We start from the raw sequence: 22001 nt of genomic DNA, 5'->3' as shown, positions 1-22001 counted from the left end.
AAGGGCTGACCGCTGTGATGTGACCCAGCAGTCTGTTCTCCCCTAACCCCGGAGCAATTTCGCAGTTTAGATTTTTGTTGCAGTTTTTTTAAGTTCCCTTTTAAAAAAAAAATCACAAGGCAGACAAAGAACAGATGTTCATGCACTGCTTTAAAAAAAAAAACCAGAAAAGGAGAACAGTCTGCCTGAAGCATCCTGGGAAGACCAAGACTGACAATTGAGAAAGTGTTCAATTGGTTGATACGTATGTCTGCTGTTTGATTTCAGAGGTGAAGCCAGGATCAGAGACCCAGTGTGAACACTGGTTTTATATCCTGATTGTATTCACTCAGAAACTGCTGAACCAATGGTTCACATAGTACTGTCTACACCAGGGGTCTCCAACAGGGAGCTTCTGAGCTATTGATAGCTTTCTAGCTGCTGCAGAGTAGGCTTGTGTCGGAAAAGAACTCAAAAAGATCTCATCTGGGCTTTTGTGAATTAAAAGCATTTTTAATAAGATTTTCTCTGCTGTTGCCTTCATGGTTGCCTTCATTTCTGGTGCTCTTCCTAATCCATATTCTGTTTCTAGGATAGAACAAAACTTGGTAATGCGCTGGGGTGTGGTAGTACCTCAGGATATTTGTCAAGTTGAGGTCTTTCACATCATCTGCTACCTGGTCCTTTAATTGCAGATGCCGGGGATTGAACATGAGACCTTCTGCATGAAAAGCGAAGACTCTTCCACTGAGCTACAATCCCTTGGCAATCCTTGGTCTACATTATGTGGTGAGAGGCAGAGATTTCTTCTCACTCTGCTAACTATTAAGCAGAGATACCTGGGATTGAAGCTGTGACTTTACAAACACGAAGCACGAGCATTAGTGTGCCCCCCTCCGCTCCAAAGATTCAGAAAACTGAACTTCAAATGTGGGCTTCAACTATATTTAAAGTCATGAAATAGAAAGTAAATGAAGGCATCCTTCCACACACACACCCATCCTCAAAGATTGCTCCCTTCCCTCCCAGTCTTCAAGCACAAGCCTTCACACACAAATATTCTGGCTGTCATCATGACATGCTTAAGTGCTCTTAGGACATAAGGCTGTTGCCTGTCTACTCCTTGCCTAATAAACTGAGACAGAATTAGCCCTGGGTGAGTGGTTCTGCCTGCTGCCAAGAAGGGTTTGTTGAGGGTAAAACTCTAAGAGTGGAGATTAACATGTCTTCATCCCCATAATGTGCTGTACAGCCAGGATTTGCGGCATGGGATCAGGAAAGATTCATCCGTGAATGCAGCCCTGGCAGCTGGTGTGTACAGTCTTATACGTCTTTGGCTTCCAGGTTCTTAGCCACTCTGCAGTCCTCTGGGGAGGGGTGGTAGCTCACATGTTTTGCACAAGAAGGTCCCATCTCCAATACCCATAATCTCTAGTTAAAGGGATCTTGGGTAGCAGAACTGGCACAGCCTAATATCTTAGGGAGCTGCTACTGATTGGAGAGTCTAGAACTGTGGGGAAGGGTTTCCACATGGTAGTCTTGCTCCCCTACATACCTACATAAGTGCCATCATGTCACAACTGGCTTTGGTGACCCCAGCAAGGGGCTTTCAAGGCAAGTGAGAAGCAGAGGTGGCTTGCCATTGCATTCCTCTGTAGAGTCTTCCTTGGAGGTCTCTCTTCCAAGCACTGACCCTGCTTAGCTTCTGTGATCTCATGAGATCGGGCTGTGCCATGCTGTCTTCCCTCCCCTTGTCCCCCTACCATCTCTTATTTTAGAATGTAAACTTTTCTTATTCCAAGGGCAGCGAGACTGGTAGGCGGGTCCTCAAACATTCTGTGGTGGCATCGACTTTCAAACTCATATGATTCTTTATGCATGTTGTGTCTGGGTTTCTCACTCTGTCTTTCTCCAAGGGGAACTGATCTTTGTATTCTGTAGATCAATTGTGATATTGGAAGATCAGGCCCCACCTGGAAGATGGCAACCCTAGCTGGGAGACCATTTGGGAACCATATGTGAGCCACATTCCATAATCTGGCAGCGCCCACCAGGAAGTCCTTCTCATGTACCTTTGATGCACTGGTGCGTAGATAGTACTTCCACGGATGCATTCTCAGCTGTCCTCATGGACTGTGCAGAGGAGTGAGGAGGCAGAGCTTTAGATATGTAGAGCCTACACCATTTTAAGTCCCTCTCATTTCTTCCTTTGATTTAATAATTCTCTACAACATATTGGTTGCACTATGCTTTTTATTTTTCTCTCAGTTCCTTTCACTGATTATTCTGGAAGAACAAGGAGCCTGCTACATTCTTCTATATCATGACTCCTCGAGATCACATGAGAAAGCTGTCAATCCTTGGGGAACAAGGAAATTTGGAAGACAAACATTTATACCGGTTAGCAAGTGGCATGGCAGCAGGCGGTAAGCTGGAATCAAGATGCACCGTTGTAGGGAACTGGGGCATGGTTGGAAATCAGGTTCATGGCCCTAACGTTTCTACCCTTTTCATAATAAATTAATTGTGGATTACCAACCATGGGACAAAATATCTTTCCCTGGATCCCCCACCCACCCAGCTGTTCTGTAAGACCTCCCCGCAAGGGGAGTCTCATGCCAGGAAACAGGATGCTGGACTAGATGGACCACTGCTGTGATTCAGACGGGCTCATCTTGCATTCTGTTATTCTTCAGCAACTTTTGATTGCAGTTCATAGGATCTAACCTTTTAGAAGCATACCTCGGAGATATTGCAGTTGGGTTCCACACCACCATAATAAGATTAATATCGCAATAAAGCAAGTCGCACAAATGTAGTGTAAAAGTTACTTTTACACTATACTGTAGTCTAAAAAAGTGTACAATAGCATTATGTCTTTAAAATGTACTGTAATAATAATGAAAAAGTTTGAAATATTATGAGAATTACCGAGATGTGACAGAGATATGAAGTAAGCGTATGCTATTGGAAAAATGGCACCAATAGACTTGCTCAAAAATGCAATATCTGCAGAGCGCAATAAAGCGAAGTGAAATAGAACGAGGCATGCATGTATTTCTTCATTATAGAGATGTGTGTGTAGTATCAAATTTATGTTATTTATCTGTTAAAAACACACATGCATAGATATAGTGCAAAGAAGCTCTGTGGAACTGAAAAGCTTGCAAATGCCTTCAGTGACTGCAGTGAACCCAATTAAATATAGGATTACTTTAAATACTTGTTGAACGTTTAGTCATTCAATTTTTCTTTATGTGAGGCAGATGTAGAAGATTCAGTCACACTCTGATAATTGTATGGATGCGGACATACTATTTCGAATCACTTTTATTTAAGTTGGATTTCCTCCTTTGAAAGTCTACTTAAAGCGATTGTGTGTTGTATGTCAGAATTGCGACAGCGACAGGAGATGATCATGAGAAATCAGATGATGGCTGTAAACCCACAGCTGATGGGACCAGCACCCCAGAGAATCCAGGCTATTCCCTCACAGTTTGAGCCTCGATTTGTGGAAAGGTATTCCTCTTTGACTTTGGTCATGTGAGTTTTACTTGAGGTTTGTTGCTGACTGGACCCACACTTTCCTGTTGGGAATCTATGCAGCAGCAGTCTCCAAGCTCAAATCAAGTCCCCGCCCCTTTATATGCTGCTTTGTAATTGGCTTACTTTGTAGAGCTTTGTAGAGTTTACTGTGAAAGAATCCCCCCCAACTCAATTGCTGCATAAAAAAAGCATTTTAAGAACAAAAAACAAAAAATGAAGCAATCTGAAAGGAGTGGGGAGGGGGAGAAATCCAAGCCTCGGTTTTAAAAAGCCTTTCTTCTGCTTAGAAAGAGCTCCGAGGAAGCAGGAAGCATTTGAATCCCTGCCTCTTTACATGCTGCTTTGTAATTGGCTGTGAGAGAAACCAAGCTTGCATGTCCCACGCTTTGCCTTATGCATGGGGATTTCACCCAGGCTGAGTTCAGGGGAGAGGGAAGAATCAGGTTAATAGAGGAAAGGGAAGCCCCGGGATTTGTGAGGGCTAGCAGCGAGGTCATCTCTAATGGATGGAAAACTCATGCATAAAATCCAAGGAACAACCAAGACAGACTGGGGGCAAATGTGAGTGAAAGTACCCATGCATAAACGACCTTAATCTGTATTATTGAGCATATAGGGAAAACATATTCATCTGCTGTTGTTTTAAAAGCATGTGACTCCATAACTAAATCCACTGATATGTAATTTATCCACAGAATTTGTCTTGTAGGGGTCCTGCTATGGAGGGGACCCATAGAGCTGGAGGATGGTAGCATGAAGCTTCCCTCTTCTACTGGTTCTTTGACTGAAATTGCTGCCATCACCAGCTTTAGCTTTGATAAGGAAAAGGGAGGTACCCTTAATGTGGGGGTCTTTTTTCCCTGCTGAGGCTAAAAGCAGCTGAGAAGGGCTATCAGATTCTATGAGCAGAATGGTGCAGGGGGGACAGTAAAACAGCCTGTTGCCCCAAACCATAGTAAGATCCCTATTTTCCCTCCTCATCCCACAAGAAGTTGCTTTTTGACACTAACCGAACAATCCTGGAGGGGAGGGCAGAGCTGCTGAGAAGGCGGCATGACCCCTACGCCAGCATAAGTGCCACTTGCACCAACTAAGTGGGCATGGATGCCGGCACAAAAGCACTTACGCCAGTGTAGGGGTGCTATGCGGCAGCACAAGGCTCGGGTGCCAGCTCTGCCTTGCTGGCGGTGTTTTTCTGGCATAAAAGCTCACACCAGCATCCTGGGGAGTTCCTTGGGGCGGAACTGACGTCAGCTCCCAAATCCCTTTTGGCCTGGGAGTGCCTCTTTTTCTAGGCGCTGAGTTACACCTGTAAAAAGGTGGCATAGCCTTGTGGAACTCTATGGGGAGTTCCACAGGGTTTTTCCTCGAAATTCCCTCTATTGACTGGAGATCCGTTGTAATAGCAGGAGCTCTCCAGCTAGTACCTGGAGATTGGCAACCCTAGTGTTGTGGCTGCACCATTCCCAGGCACCCTCCAACTACCCCCCCCAACTCAGGATTGCTTTGCCCACTACATGTTTTGTCATGGACACCCAATATCATATGTAATTGGGCCTTCAGCGTTCAAGCACATGCTTTGTATGCAATTTTAGTCCCGTTTTTTAAAAAAGGATACCAGGTGACAAGATGTGGAAAAAGTTAGACCAATGGTGGCCTAACTAGGTGGCCTCGTGGTCTGATTTGGCATGAGGGAGCTTCATATGTAACTGGTGTCCAGGAAAGTTTTCTACAAATATCCCAGCCTGGGTTCGGGACAGGAATGACCTCGATTAGCCTGACTGAAGACCTTCACTGAGGAAATGACTGTGGAAATAGGTCTGTCTTGGGGCGAAAACTCACGGTTGCTTTAGCCTCCTTTATTCCCTGTTTCAGCCAGGATTTAGTCAGGATCGAACACACGTTCGGCGAAACGCATGCGTTCGATCCTGGCTGAAACAGGGAATAAAGGAGGCTAAAGTGACCATGCGTTTTCGCCCAACTTTACTGTGGACTTCTGGCAAAATTTGCTTTATTGCTTGCACGGGACGCTGAAGTAGAATCTGAATAGATTCCCCCTAAAGAAGCTTTACGTAAAACATGTCGGGTTACAAAACTTATCAAAGCATCACTTCCCTCGCTCCAGTTGTTTCTTCGCCTTCGTGTTAATGTTGGACATTTCCCATTGTTGCTTTTATGGGTTTATTATTGCACTGATTTACTTTGTGGGCCATCTTGAGCTGCCCTTTGGAGAGGAAGTGCGTTCATTTTCTGAATAAATACATAAAGTAGCCCTTTGTGTACCGAAATTACACATTACAAAATGCAACCGCCCTCATGCATACTTTAACTACATGTTTTTCGTCTCCCTATCTAGAGATTTGTTGCCTTCCACTGAGATGCTAGCGCCAGCTGACCCAAGACAAATTCACGTTGCTTCCCATCTTGGTCCTTCAGTCCCACAACATGCCAGTATGCCAAACCTATTATCCAATCGTGTTTACCAAGGGCCAGGTAAGAGCCAAGTTCATGAATTCTGGACACTGCCAGTGTAAAAACTGGATAGTTACTAGTAGTTCCTTACAATGTTTCAGCTAATAAGAGCAATTAATATATTCTCCATTGTGTGGTGTAGTGGTTAAGGTGTTGGACTAGGACCTGGGAAACCCATGTTCAAATCCCCACTGGCACCATGGAAGCTTGCTGTGTGACCTTGGGTCAGTCACACACTCTCCGTCCTGATCCTAGCTAGAATCTGGATGGGAGACCTCCAAGGAATACCAGGGTCACAACACGGAGGCAGGCAATGGCAGACCACTTCCCAATGTCTCTTGCCTTGAAAACCTTATGGGGTCGCCATAAGTCAGCTGTGACTTGATGGTTAAAAAAAAGAAGAAGCGGGACAGAAGAGCATAGTTAAATTGTGGATCTCCCTGCCCCAGGATGTGGTGATGGCTGCCAACTTGGAAGGCTTTAAGAGAGGAGTGGGCATGTTCATGGAGGAGAGGAGTATTCATAGCTACTAGTCAAAATGGATACTTGTCATGATGCATACCTATTCTCTCCAGGATCAGATGAGCATGCCTATTATATTAGGTGCTTTGGAACACAGGCAGGATAATGCTTCTGCTGCTGCTGCATTGTTTGTGGGCTTCCTAGAGGCACTTGGTTGGCCACTGTGTGAACAGACTGCTGGACTTGATGGACCTTGGTCTGATCTAGCATGGCCTTTCGCACATTCTTGTGCTGTTCACTGGGGGACTGGCCTCATATGGCTCCATTGTGCAAGAAATGTGCTGGGACAGAAGAGTATGTTTTGGGCTCATGTGCTCTGCCCCACTGCACCTAAAACCCATGAAAGTCAACTGGAATTACACACTTATACACCTCCATGAATATCTGTGCAAGCTCTAAATGAATGGTTGTGTTCTGAAGAAATCTGCCATTTCAGTGCCATCTATGGGTGGCAGTGATACTATACACCTTAATCTTTACAATGGGCTGGGAAAATGAAGTGACCAATTTATCAGTAATCCCAACCCGGGTCACTGTATCACTTCATCCATATGCTAGAAATTCTTCCGCAGTTACAGAAAGCTTCCAGAACATGCATGCATCTTTCCCATCACCATTCCCTTATCTTTGGTGCAATATAAACAGTTCAGCTTCCCTTTTAGGTGGCCTAAAATCTATGACGATGCCATTGGGAATCCATACGAAACCGAATATTAATCGTTTCAGAGGGTAGCTATGTTGGTAGGGTTGCCAGGTCCCCCTTCGCCACCGGTGGGAGGGTTTTGGGGTGGAGCCTGAGGAGGGCAAGGTTTGGGGAAGGACTTCAATGCCATAGAATCCAATTGCCAAAGTGGCTGTTTTCTCCAGGTGAACTGATCTCTGTTGGCTGGAGATCAGTTGCAATAGCAGGAGATCTCCGGCTAGTAACTGGAGGTTGGCAACCCTACATGTTGGTCTGCAGTAAAACAGATTTGAGTCCAGTAGCATCTTAGAGACCAACAAGAGTTTCAGCGTATAAGCTTTCGAGAGTCAAATTTCCCTTTGTCAGCCACGAGTAGAAATATTCATAGCAACTCATCATCCCTGCAGTTACACACTATCTAGTGCTCGTACTTTGTGTCCCTTGTTTTTGTGCATTAATCTGTTTATTGTGCATTTTTGTGCATTAATCTACATGCCATGGTGACTTCTAATATTCTTTACCCATTTATGTGTTTTTTTAAGGATATAGTTTCCTCCAGCCAGAGTCCATGGAAGCTGTGACCAGAAGGCAGGAATTGGTTCAGAAACAAAATATAGCCAGGTAAAATTAATGCAGGCGACATTTACTAGGCAGACTTTGTTACGGGGTGGTTTTCCAGTGCCTTCCCAAGTCATCTTCCCTTTACCCTAGTAAATGTCGGGATGTGACATCACCCCATGGGTCAGGAATGACCCGGTACTTGCACAGAGGACCTTTACCTTTACCTTTTTAAAATGAATGCAATCTGTATCCTAGAATTCAAAGCTGATGTAACTAGGGAAAGAGTAAATGCTAGTTTAGCCAGTGTGGTGCAGTGGTTAAGCGCGGTGGTTTGGAGCAGTTGACTCTAAACCAGAGAACCAGGTTTGATTCCTCCACATGCGGTGGACTCTAATCTGGTGAACCGGGTTGGTTTCCCCACTCCTACACATGAAGCCAACGGGGGGGGGGGGGGTACCAGAAAAAAAGGCGGCAATTAAAAGGAGCCAAAAAGCAGATCCTGAATAATGCCGAAAAATGGTGCACAGCCCTACCTTTTACCCATTTTGTTACAATATTATATGGATATAACAAAATTCAGTTGTCAGTTTAAAAAATTGAACTCATCCTCCCGCAAGTGGCAGATAGAGGAAATAGCCAACATGAGGACACAGCCTCATGGAAAATGGCTGCTACGTGGGTGGGAAAATCTGGACTTTCCTGCCCCCAAGGCAGCCATCCAGGTTTTACTGCAATCTTTCCCAAAAACCTCTCAGCAAAGCAGATATGAGAAAATTTGAGAAAAGCTGGGGAAACCCTGAGAGGTGCACAAATGCACCACAATTAGGGTAGCTGTCGACCTGCTCGGAGCAGGGATCGTACGCGCACACGACTGTGTGTGTGACATAAAGTGACACATAAAGTGACATAATCACATTGTGTGTGGGATCGTTGTTCCAGCCCCACACCAAAAACTTCCCACCGGAGAAGAGGGGGGACCACAATAGCATGGAGAAGAAATGCTTCCCATCAGCATTGAACCTGGGCAGTTAACTAGGGTTGCTGACTCTGGATTGGGAAATTCCTAGAGATTTTGGAGTGGAGCCTGGGGAAGGAAAGGAGCTCAGCAGGGATGTGATGCCAGCATGGTGTAGTGGTTAAGAGCGGTGGTTTGGAGTGGTGGAGTCTGATCTGGAGACCGGGTTCGATTCCCCACTCCTCCACATGAGCGGCGGAGGCTAATCTGGTGAACCGGGTTTGTTTCCCCACTCCTACACATAAAGCCAGCTGGGTGACCTTGGGCTAGTCACACTCTCTCAGCTCCACCTACCTCACAGGGTGTCTGTTGTGGGGAGGGGAAGGGAAGGTGATTGTAAGCTGGTTTGAGTCTCCCTTAAATGGTAGAGAAAGTCGGCATATAAAAACCAACTCCTCCTCCTCCTCTTCTTCTTCTTCCTCTTCTTACAGTTCACCCTCCAAAGCTGCCATTTTCCCCAGGGGAAGTAAATCTCTAGTCTGGAGATCAGCTGGAATTTCAGAACTCCAAGCACCTCTGGGAGTGGCCAACCCTGTGATAACCCATGTGGAACCGGCCATCTCTGCTTATGCCTTTTCTTTTTGCTTCTGCCCTTTCCCTCACTTAGGATGGAGATGGAAATGAATGCCATTTTCCAGCAAAAAGAAATAGAAAAAGCTCATCGCAAGGGGCTGCTGGGGTTGGAAGGCCCTTTCCTGTACCACAGCATCCCAGCCAGCCCAGTGGCTTTCCGCGGAAGGCACAGGGTGCCTGAAGGCCACGTTCCGAACGACTTGTACGTCCATCGAGCCACCCTCGATGACCTTCACGGCAACGCCATGCTGATGGCCACCAGCCCTTACCCACCTGTGGGCACCCTGCAAAGGGAGCGAGCCCGCCGGCCAGGCAGAAGGGCTGGGAATCACAAGGCTGCCGACGGTTCTGCCAGCGGGACCAAGAGCCAGGCCGAGGAGAAGGGCCTGGATCCGGCTTCTGCCTCTGCCGATGAGGAGAAAGAGGACAAAAAAGAAGCCGAGGCTGAAACGCTGAACAAACATGAACCAAGCAAAGTCCATGTGGAGCCGTCAGCTGCGGCTGCCAAGGACGGCAAGGAATACGAAGAAAGCCTGAGAAAAACGGTGCCCCGCCACGAAATGCCCAGCGAAGCACATGGGTGCAGCAGTGGGAATGAAAAAGATCCTGGCAATCCTTGCACGGCCTTTGAAGAAAAGTACGTGTATCCGTCGGCATTCACGTTCTCTGCTCTGCCCTATGGCTTCTCGGTACCCACCAATCCACTGCTACCTTCCAGTAAGTTAAGACTTTGCAGACCTGTTGCATCATATTGATGTAGGGTTGCCAACCTCCAGGTACTAGCTGGAGATCTCCTGCTATTACAACTGATCTCCAGCCAATAGAGATCAGTTCACTTGGAGAAAATGGCCACTTTGGCCATTGGACTCTATGGCATTGAAGTCCCTCCCCTCTCCAAACCCCGCCCTCCTCAGGCTGCGCCCCAAAAGCCTCCTGCTGGTGGCCAAGAGGGACCCAGCAACCCTATGCTGATGGGAGAAACCCAAGCTTTGGTTTCAGTAAAGAATGATACTCTGAAGGTTTTCTGTGTTAGGACTGACTACACAGAGGGCTGCAGAACTGATAAAGGTAACGGTAAAGGTTCCCTGTGCAAGCACCGGGTCATTCCTGACCCATGGGGTGACGTCACATCCCGACGTTTCCAAGGCAGACTTTGTTTACGGGGTGGTTTGCCAGTGCCTTCCCCAGTCATCTTCCCTTTACCCCCAGCAAGCTGGGTACTCATTTCACCGACCCTGGAAGGATGGAAGGCTGACTCAACCTTGAGCCGGCTACCTGAAACTGACTTCCGTCGGGATTGAACTCAGGTCGTGAGCAGAGCTTGGACTGCAGTACTGCAGCTTACCGCTCTGCGCCACGGGGCTCCTTGCAGTACTGATAGCTCTTTTTAAATTCCAGGTGGAAACTTTTGACAGGTTTAGATTTATTTTTTTTAATGAAGAGCATTATGATGTCAGTAGGAGAGGTGTGGATGAGCATGTCTGCATGCACATGAATGGTGTCACAACTAGATATGTGCAGGAAAGTGAAACGGCTGTGTAGGATACAAAAGCTTTGCCACCTCGACACTGGAGCCTTTTGCAGGCACTGCCTGCATATTTTCAAGTAGTAGAAACATAAGGGCTAGGAACTTGATTTTTTAAAAAGCATGTTAATTTCTCAGGAATCCAACATCTGTGCCAAACTACATGTTATACTGAAGATATGTGTAATGAAACTTCAGAAGCTGCTTTCTCCTTCAGGATGGGAACATTTGCAGTACTAAAGTGGGGGGCTGCATCTGGAGGGGGGAGTGGCAATAGGGGAAAGAGGTAAATCAGTGTGTGGTGTAGTGGTTAAGAGTGGTGGACTCTAATCTAGAGAGCCAGGTTTGATACCCCATACCGCCACATGAAGCCTGCTGGGTGACCTTGGGCCAGTCACAGTTCTCTCAGAACTCTCTCAGCCCCACCTGCCTCACAAGGTGTATGTTCTGGGGAGAGGAAGGGAAGGTGATTGTAATCCGCTTTGAGACTCCTTTGGCTCTCAGTGCATCAAGTAGATTCTACATATGTACATTAAAGTTTATAACATTGCCAGCCACTAAATGCAAGGCTGTTTTTTTAAATTCCCCTAGGTGCTTCCAGCCTGATTCTGAATGGAGAAGATGTACCACCCATTGAAGATATTCGCAAATGGGCCATTGAAGATGTTTACAATTTTATCATCAGCCTTCCAGGATGTTCAGACTATGCACAGGTAGCCACAATCACTAAATATTTATTTAAACTTTTGTTAAGGGGAGGTTTCCTGTGACTTGTGATGCTGAAAAGATGAGAGTTTGTTCCAGCTAAAATCAAACACATTTAACAATGCTGTCCTAAACAGAGTGACACCCTTCCAAGCACTACTGACTTCAATGGGCTTGAAAGGGTGTAACTTTGCTTAGGTTTGCACTGTTAGCCTTATTGGGTTCAATGAAAGACAGTTAAGTATGTGCTTAATTCTCCCACTGAAACTGATGGAACGTAAATGTGCTTAACCCTGGCTGGATGGTGTCCTGAAAGTGGTGCATATTTAGTATAAAATGAAATTAATAAATAATTCTAAAACGATTTCCAAAGATGTGCCATGAGATAAATTCACCCACAGGGCCAAGAACAGCTAAATTATTACAGGTTGAGCATCCCTTATCCGGACTTCTTGAGACCAGAAGTGGTCCATATTTCGGATCTCTCCGTATTTTGGAATATTTGAATATACATAATGAGGTATCTTGGGGATGGGACCCAATTCTAAACACGAAATGGTAGGTTTCCTGAGAATGCACACTATGTTGGCAAAAGAGTGCTTAATTTATAAAAAAAAAAGAGATGCAGGTGCTAAGTCCTATGTGACTGTCATGTATGATAGAACCTTTCAGGAACAGCAAAGGGAACTGGGCAAGAAGGTTGTGCATTTGCTTGCATTTCTGTGGGCCTGTCCTCTGTGTATACACACACACATGTAGCTGCCTTATAGTCAATCAGACCATCAGTGCACCAAAGGAAGTATTGTCTACTCAGACTGGCAGCAGCAGCTCTCCGGGGTCTCAGGTGGAGGTCTTTCACATCATCTACGACCTGACCCTTTTAACTGGTGATGCCAGGGATTGAACCTGAGACCTTCTGCATGCCAAGTAGATGCTCTATCTCTGAGCCACAACCCCTCCCTTAATTTATGGAACAAGTGTCATTTGAGGCCAAAGATCAGGAATTCACCTCTGGAATACTGTTTAGCCACGACGTCTGTATATTTTAACCCAATTTTGAAATACAAAGGCAGAAATAAAATTATTCTGTATGTCTATTCAGTCCAGCCTGCCTTTGTACCCTTTTGGGCTTGTTGCTGCAATATGGAAAAGTTTAATAGTATTCGCTACGGCTTCTTTTGTTGTATAAGGTATTTAAAGACCATGCCATTGATGGAGAAACCCTACCACTACTCACAGAAGAACACCTTTTGGACACAATGGGATTAAAACTTGGACCTGCACTGAAAATTCGGTCTCAGGTAAACCAATGCACCCAAGTGCACATTGAACACACGAACACATGAAGCTGCAGTATACTGAATTAGACCCTTGGTCCATCAAAGTCAGTATTGTCTAAGACCGGCAGCAGCTCTCAGGGTCTCAGGCAGAGGTCTTTCACATCACCTACTTGTCTAGTCCCTTTAACTAGAGATGCCGGGGATTGAACCTGGGACCTTCTGCATGCCAAGCAGAGGCTCTACCACTGAGCCATAGCCCCAGGCCCTCCCCTTATTAACAGAGTACATAGCTGAATTTTTATTAACTTTCTCTTTATTATTCTTAACACTAACCTAACTTCAGGTTGTGCCGTCTACCTGTCCCCTAAGAAGAGATAGGTAGATTGTTGTCTTTAGTGCATTTTAGTGCACACATGTGCTTCTATAAGTCACTGCGATGTACAGAGGTGTGATAGAAGACAGACTTAAATATATGTCTTCTGAAAAAGATAAGGATGCTGCTAAAAATCCAGGAATATCGATAAGAGTTTTCTCCTAATTAGATGGGGGGCAGTTACACCCAGAAATGTATTTCTTGGAAGACATTGTGCTTTCCACACTTCATTGGGTTCATCTGACTCAGTTAAGAGTCTTGGGGTCATATTGGTCCCAGCACTATTGCTGGAGAAGCAAGCTAATTCAGCAGCAATAAATGTTTTCTGCCATGTTTACTTAGCCCAGGGGATGGCTCCCTTCCTTGACCAGGCTGATCTGGCCAGGTAGATCTATGCCACACTAACCTCAAGGCTATTGTAACTCACTTTACCTGGGCCTGCCTTCAAAGACAACTTGGAAACTCAGAGCTGGCAACCATACACATGAAGCCTGTTGGGTGACCTTGGTCTATTCACAGTTCTCTCCGAACTCTCTCAGGAAAGGAAGGTGATTGTAAGACACTTTGAGACTCCTTAAAGGTAGAAAAAAGTGGGGTATAAAAACCAACTCTTCTTCTAAAATCCTTCCCCCCACCAGGAACAGTATGCACTTCAGCAGACGTGTAGCTCACACAGATTTGGAGGGGACAGGATCCATTCAGTTCATCCCTGATGACTTTGCTACCTGGGCTCTGGCTGGCTCCCATGGAAGGGCTTGGATCAACCAGAGCCAGAAGGCTCCGAAGACATGTCCCCGTCAGTCTTGTGAATAAGCCGCTATCAGATTCATGTGTATGGTTCAAATGCCACTAAAGAAAAAGGGGAATAAAGAAACTGAACCTAAAAGTCGGGAAACTAAAGGGGTTGAGCTAAACAATATCTAATATAGCAACCAATCAATCTGTTTTTAATATATATTGTGCACAATTGTATTTAAAAACACAGGGCCTAATATACAGGCTTCCTAAAAAGCACAAACATGGTTACAAATATAACCATGGACTCTTACAGTGAGGTTTCAGGATTTAAAATTAATCAAGAGAAAACGCAAACAATCTTTAAAAATCTTACTATAGCAGAACAACATGATTTTATTGACAAGACAGAATGGGAAAAAGCAAAATAAAATAAAATACTTGAGAATTTGGATTTCTATCAAAAATAAGGATTTGTTTACAAACAGTTATGTCAAGTTATGGGAAACAATAAAAAAGGATATGCTGATATGGTCAAATAAAAAACTTTCTTTGCTTGGACGTATTTCGACCATACAAATGAACATTTTACTGAGATTATTGTTTCTGTTTCAAAATCTACCTATAATATCCCAAGTAAAACACTTAGATGCTTGGAATTTTTTTTTAATAAACTTCATCTGGCAAGGGAAAAAACCAAGAACTGCCTACAAGTACTTGGTAGACTCTAAAGAGAGGGGTGGTTTTGCACTTCCTAATTTTAAACTATATGCTGAAGCAGCTGCCTTGGTATGGCTTAAAGATTGGATGGAATTGTCCAATACACGTTTATTAGACTTAGAGGGTTTTGACAATAGAAGTGGATGGCATGGATATTTATGGTATGGTAAAATTAAGACTCACGCATCATTTCAGCAACACAGAGTTAAATCATATTTATTTAAAACATGGTCCAGATATAAACATTTGCTGGAAACAAAAACCCCATTATGGATTTCATCACAAGAAATGTTGACGTTGAAACCATTAAGACCAGCCCAATTTATTACTTATCAAGATCTTTTAAAGTGGGAAGGAGTACACTGCTCACTTAAAGAACATGAAGAAGTTAAAGACAATCTAACTTGGTTCCAATATTATCAAATAAAATCGGTTTTTCTTCAAGATCAAAAAGTGGGATTTTCAAAAAATAAATCGACCTTTCAAAAACTTATATTGGATACAAATGAACACTTAGTATCGAAAATCTACAAGTTATTGTTGGAACTTTATTGTGAGCAAGAAAGAATTAAACCCACTATGATTAATTGGGCACAAATGTTGGGTCACAATATACAACTTCATAAATGGGAAAGACTTTGGTCTTGAGATATGAAATCCATATTCTCTCAATCATTAAGAGAAAATATTTACAAAATGATGTACTGTTGGTATCTGACACTGAAAAAACTGGCAAAGACTTACAAAACAATGTCCCCACAATGTTGGAAGTGTAAAAAAGAAATTGGTTCATTTCATCACATGTGGTGGACTTGTGAAAAAGCTAAAAAATTCTGGGACATGATATATAATGAAATGAGGCTGATTTTACAGAATAATATCCCAAAGATACCTGAAATGATGCTATTAAGTATGATACCGGACACTATAATTACCCAAAGATCATTTTTGATGTATGCCACTACTGCAGCAAGATTGACATATGCAGCTAAATGGAAACTGACTGAAATACCAGATAAAAAAAGACTGGATACAGAAAATGATGGACCTGATGGAAATGGCAAAACTTACAGCTCTAATGAATCAAAAAGATAATACGCAATTTTCGGAAGAATGGGGGGCATGGAAAACGTATTGTGAATTTCAAATGGGGTCGTTTAGAAGGTATTCATTAAACTAATCTGTTTATACATGTAAGTAAAAATAGCTTTTTAGCATATGTTAAATTTATAATAAGGGCAAAATGTTATGTTATAATTGGTTTATAAAGTAATCAAGATATTAGTGAATGCAATGATATGTAAGATTAGTAACCATTTACAAAAGAGAAATAATTTTATTTCTAGATGGAAGGAGGTGGAGGGAGGTCAAACGCAATTTAAATTTAATGTTATTATATATCAACAAAGTTTTGTTTTTCTGTTATTGTAATTTTGATGACAATGGACTTTTAAACTTGTTGAATAGTCAAGTTAAGATTTTGGAGAAAATGATTTAAAAAAATTAAAAAAAAAACAAATATAACCAGCACATAACAATTGATATTAGTACATAAAATGACCAAAGTCTGACCAGATGCATTTCGGCCTTTTACAGGCCTTCCTTAACGGTCATACATACACAATTTTACAATACACATCCTGACATATACGTTGTACAAGGTAGAAAATATATATGTAAGCCTTCTATTCTGTGCGGCTTTATGTTAAAATAGTTCGTCCCTGTGCCTTAAAACATGGCTGACAGCTCACACCTTGTATATGGTGTCCAGAGTTTCAGGATGCATTTGGGCATCAACAAACGTGAAGAGCAGAATGCGTCGATTGAATTAGACAGCCAGTTTGACGCACTTGAACCTGTGACTGCTTGTCTCTCCAAAGGTCTCCCGGCGCCTGGGCAGCATGTTCTACATGATGAATCTTCCTTTGTCTGTGTCTGCGCCGTCAGCTGCAGGCAAGCCTCCGGATCCTCCGCAAGAGATGGCCTCTCCTCTTCATTGCAACAGTGCTGGTGATGGTCTGGGCAGCCCTTGCTCTCAGGATCCAGAGGCTTCAAAGACCATGGAGCCGATCGCCGCAGAAAGCAGAGAAAACCCACCCGACTTAGGTGGGGCTCAGACCGATTTCCAGATGATCAGCTATCAGAAAAACTGAGGTTATTCAGACAGAAGAAACTTGCAAATGCAACAAAGGACTTCGGTGGATACCGAACATGCTTTTTAAAACTTGGAAACGTAAAATGACCACCGTATAATACAGTGTATTAATTTTTAAAAGAAGCTAATTTTTTAAAAAATGCATACATGTGTGCAATTAATTATAAGTGCCATTCATTCAGTGAACATAAATGCGATAAAACATACATTTGAGGGAGAAGAAGATGCTGCAAGGCCAAGGCTGGGTTCTGGGCAGCAATGACTAATCTGCCCTTCAACAGCTCTCTTCCCTGTCCTCTAGCTATTTTCCTGGATTGCAGGCAATGAGCAGAAACACAAAAGGTCATGTGACTCATTCCTCTAGCCACATGATTTTGCTGGGGATTTGAACTCACAACCACAGACTCGTTTAGAAACATTGTGTTGGATCCAAAGGTGCTCTCCCGCTGGCAGAATAGCTTCTGCACTGGCGGAATAGCCTTCGTATTGGCAAAGGAAGGGGGGTGATTTTTGCTAATTTCCCCCTTCTCACTACAGACCCCCACTTCATCCCACCACACAGTGGTTCTGAGTCAACAGTGTGATATGGCGGCTAAGAAGGCCAATGCAATTCTGGGCTGCGTCAGTAGGAGTATTGTGTCTAGATCAAGGGAAGTAATACTACCACTGTATTCTGCATTGGTCAGACCTCACTTGGAATACTGTGTCCAGTTTTGGGCTCCACAATTTAAGAAGGATGTTGACAAGTTGGAGCGTGTCCAGAGGAGGGTGACCAGAATGGTCAGAGGTCTGGAATCCATGCCCTATGCGGAGAGACTTAGGGAGTTGGGTTTGTTTAGTTTGGAGAAGAGAAGGTTGAGGGGAGACATGGTAGCCATGTTTAAATATTTGAAGGGATGTCATGTTGATGAGGGAACTAGCTTGTTCTCTGTTGCTCCAGAGACTAGGACACAGAGTAATGAATTTAAACTAAGAAAAGCAATTCCACCTAAACATAAGAACAACTTTCTGACAGTGAGGGCTGTTCGACGGTAGAATGTGCTGCCTCGGAAGGTGGTGGAGTCCCCATCTTTGGAGGTCTTTAAGCAGAGGTTAGATGGCCATCTGTCGGGAGTGCTTTGCTTGTGGGATCCTGCATGGAGGGGAGGGTTAGGGTCACTGGGGATGTGGGGGGAGGTAGTTGTTAATTTCCTGCATTGTGCAGAGGGTTGGACTAGATGACCCTGGTGGTTCCTTCCAACTCTATGATTCTATGAGGGTCCCCTGACCCTCATTTCAGTGGAATCAGTGGGAGTCTCATTGCATGAATTTCACTCATAATATTTCGCACAATAAAATACAATACAGGCAGGCCTTGTTTTATTGCACTTCACAGATATTGCGTTTTCGAGCAAGTCTATTGGCACCATTTTTCCAACAGCATGTGCTCACTCTGTTTCTCTGTGTTACATTTTGGTTATTCTCGCAATATTTCTAACTTTTTCATTATTATTACAGTACATTTTTTAGACATAATGCTATTGCACACTTAATAGACTACAGTATAGTGTAAACATAACTTTTATTTGCATTGGGAAACCAGAAAAATCATGTGATTCACTTTATTGCAATATTCACTTTCTTGCGGTAGTCTGGAACCGAGCCCACAATATCTCCAAGGTATTGTTACCAAACGGATGCAGTCTTCCGGATTGTGTCACCTGGAAAACCTACAAACACGTGTCGCCACCATTCCAGACGTGAGCCAAGCCCAGACAATATGGACAGAGGCCCCCGTACTGTATAGCCAAACTGACAAGGAGGAACCATAGGCAGGGAAGCTCCTCACAGTGAACCAGAGGGAATCCATTTTCTCTGACCCAGTCTCCAGCAAGCTGTCATTTTGCAAGAGGCGACCAGGCACGCACGCAGTCTCCCCCCCACCTCCATCTACATGATTAATGGCTCATCGGAACCCTCCAAGATATCAGCACTGGAAGATCGCACCTCCAGCATCCAGGAAGTGACTCGGCCAGACGCAGCTGTTCACGTCTTTTGTCTATCCCATCAACGATCATCCTACTGAATTGTGCAGTCAATGGTTCAGGTTGGCCTGTCCAAATCGCCCCATCACACCCTAGCAGCCAACCATTAAGGTATTGTTCACCTTTTGTTCACCATGGGAGCCACGAGGGGGTAGGACCCACTTCCCCCACCCCAGGAAGAATATATCTGGGGTCGCTCTCATCCATACGCTAGCTCTCTCGCTCTCTCCCACACTTGCTGTTGTTCTGTCGGTCTGGGTAGCAATGCCAGACCACACAGCTCCCCAGCCTCGCTGGTTAAGCCATGGGAATCCCTACCCCTTCCCCCTCGTTTAGCCGCATGGAACCTCGGAAATCCACTTCTGGACCAGGTGCAGTATTACCCGTCTTCAGAGGGCCTGCGTGTTGTGTGTTGTGTATGTGTAATTTTGTATGTGTGTTTGAACATATAATTTGAGTAAAATTCTTTTAAACCTAATTCCATTGCTTCTGCCTCATTTTCTGGTCATGGTACAGAGTCTGGTATACAAAGGTTGCATCCCTGCTTAAGTTATGTCCCGTGCCGGTTACTGAATGCTAATTCCGCCATATAATAACTCTTAACTGAACATCTTGGCTAACAGTATGCTTGTACAAATACTACAGTATATCTAATAAGTAACATCCTATTATTATTATTCATCATCATCACTAAGTACTAACTACATTCAATTCCTTCAACAATTCCTTATCAAAAATAACTTTTACCTTTCAGTTCGTGGAGTACATTAATTTCAGTCTTCCTACTGATGCTTCCTTACTCCAATCCAAACTGTAAGAGCTTTCATTCAGACTCTCCCTTCTGGGAGTAGAAGTGCATCCTGGAAGCAAAGCTCTGCTCACAGTTCTTTGGATCCAACCCAATGTTTCCCAACAATACATACCGGTTAAACCATTTGTTCTAATAGACGATAAACCTTGCTCAGTAGATTGGTAAAGGAGGACCTGGAACATCTTGTATATGAATAAAATTGTGCACACACACACCCCGGCAGAATTTAAGGGTTTTCATAGGGTTGCCAAGCGCCAGGTAGGGTCTGGAGATCTCCTGCAATTAAACTGATCTCCAGACAAGAGTAATCAGTTCCCCTGGAGAAAATGGCTGCTTTGGATAGGAAACTCTGTGACATCATACAAGCTGAAGTCCCCCCACCATCTCAAACCCCACCTTCCTCAGACTCCACCCTTAAATCTGCATGAATTTCTCAAGCTGGAGTTGGCAACCCTAGGTTTTCAGCATTGCATTTGGTGTGTGTGTGTGTAAAATGTTTTCAAGTCGCAGTCAACTTGTGACCCCTTATGAGGTTTTCAAGGCAAGAGAATAACAGAGGTGGTTTGCCATTGTCTTCCTCTGCATAGCAACCCTGGTATTTCTTGGTGGTCTCCCATCCAAATACTAACCAGGGCTGACCCTGCTTAGTTTCTGAGATCCATCCTTCAGATGGATGGCATATTAAAGTTGAGCCAATTTGCCCTCCGTTTGAAGGAGATACAATTATTCTGTCATAGGACAGGCATTCCACCTAACAGCCACACAGAGGATATTCCCAACTGAAGAAACCTCCATGGTGAAATGGGTGATTACCGGAAGCCCTTAGTCCCGTGGCATCTTCTATGCATAATTGTGCAATTACTGTTGCTCCTATGGGAGTATGGACTCTCTTGTTACACCTTCGAACATAGTGTATGGTACTTGAACTGTGCTGTGATATTGTCACGTTTCTGATACACGTCATGCATTGTTGTGAATAACCACTTGGAGACAACTAAGGAGAATATCTTGTTGTAATATTGTTGTACACATTTCCACAATGTTTATTAAATACACTGTTCATTAATACTTACCTGTTATATTTAGCCATCAGTGCTGTTGTTTTAGTACCTTTGGTATATCAGCATGAGGTGCATTTTTGAATTCCCACCCAGAGGCTGGCAAACCTAATTCGGATTATTGTTTTGGTTCTGGTGGTGTTACTTTCTGGAGAATGATGCTTGAGAAGCCTTTCGGAGCTAATGAATTCTGAACTCAGTGGATTTGGGCAGCTATGAAGATGTCACTTAAGAACTAGAAAACCTCTAGCTTAATATAGCCTCATTACTACAGCTCACAGACACACACCTGCCCCTCTGACTAGTCCTCCCCTATAAAGCCTCTTATCAGCCATGGGTACAAAAGGAATGTACTTATTATTGCTTCGGTGGAGCAGGAAGCAAAAAAGAGCTGAATCCCACAGGACCCTAGACAGCTACCAAGCCCAGCCGATATGCAATGGATGGCTACATATTATTATTTATTTCATTTATAGTATACCCTGCCTTTCTCCCCAAAGGGAACCCAAAGGAGCTTACATCGTTCCCTTCTCCATTTTATCCTCACAAGAACTCTGTGAGGTAGGTTAGGCTGAGTGTGTGTGACTGGCCCAAGGTCACCCAGTGAGCTTCCATGGTGCGAATGGGGATTTGAACCTGAGTCTTCCAGATCCTGGTCTAATACACTGACTTCTACACCACGCTGCCACTACATGGGGCAGGTTATGGAACTCCTGACAGCCAGTGTGGTGCAGTGGTTAAGTGCGGCAGACTCTAATCTGGAGAGCTGGGTTTGTACTGTGGTTTACTGTGAGTTGCCCTGCAGATCCGTAAAGAGGCAGAATACAAATCATTTACAAAAAAACAGAACACTTTTAAACCTGAATTTTCAATGCCCACCCTAAACTGATTCCTCCCAAGTCTGTTGGCTATTAGTCACGTATTTGAGTAAGCTCTTGTAACCACTTCCCCAACCGTTGCTTCAGTTAAGATCTGCAACTCTTATCTCTTTTGAATGCTTCCTGTCCAGGAGTACACAATTTCCAAAATATGGACACTGCGACAAATGAATTATAGTGTAAGCACAATAGGATGTTATATAATGCTGTAGAATGGAATGTGTTGATTTGTACGTGCATATTTAATAGCAATCCTAAGGAAACTTTCCTGTTATGCCCTCGCTTCCTTCTTTTGAGATGTTTCTTTAACAGAGCATTACTGACTTCCGAGGACAAAAGTCCTCAGGAGGCCAGGAAGGGGCTGCGCCGGCGTTGGGGACCCCCGCA

At 44.0% G+C, this 22001-nt stretch overlaps 1 protein-coding gene across 1 annotated transcript; it reads left to right on the top strand.

Annotated features, from left to right (window-relative positions):
- Positions 1-2302: 2302 nt before the first annotated feature.
- Positions 2303-16841, top strand: SAMD7 (sterile alpha motif domain containing 7). Its single transcript, XM_056850253.1, has 8 exons — positions 2303-2405; positions 3372-3498; positions 5882-6018; positions 7744-7822; positions 9385-10067; positions 11467-11588; positions 12771-12881; positions 16569-16841. Exons 1-8 carry the CDS (start codon positions 2303-2305, stop codon positions 16839-16841), a joined length of 1635 nt encoding a protein of 544 aa, XP_056706231.1.
- Positions 16842-22001: the final 5160 nt, after the last annotated feature.

This window comes from Euleptes europaea, chromosome 5 (assembly GCF_029931775.1).
Source record: "Euleptes europaea isolate rEulEur1 chromosome 5, rEulEur1.hap1, whole genome shotgun sequence".
Lineage (NCBI taxonomy): Eukaryota > Metazoa > Chordata > Lepidosauria > Squamata > Sphaerodactylidae > Euleptes > Euleptes europaea.
The sequence above is the reverse complement of the archived record's forward strand: the minus strand, read 5'-3'. Positions and strand labels throughout refer to the sequence as shown.

What these genes read in the sequence shown, in the direction of transcription:
- SAMD7 (XM_056850253.1), top strand. Translation starts at nt 2,303, where the DNA reads ATGACTCCTCGAGATCACATGAGAAAGCTGTCAATCCTTGGGGAACAA. An exon ending in CAGAAACAAAATATAGCCAG is followed by an intron (nt 7,823 to 9,384) that starts GTAAAATTAATG and finishes TCCCTCACTTAG; the next exon opens with GATGGAGATGGAAATGAATG. An exon ending in CACTGAAAATTCGGTCTCAG is followed by an intron (nt 12,882 to 16,568) that starts GTAAACCAATGC and finishes GTCTCTCCAAAG; the next exon opens with GTCTCCCGGCGCCTGGGCAG.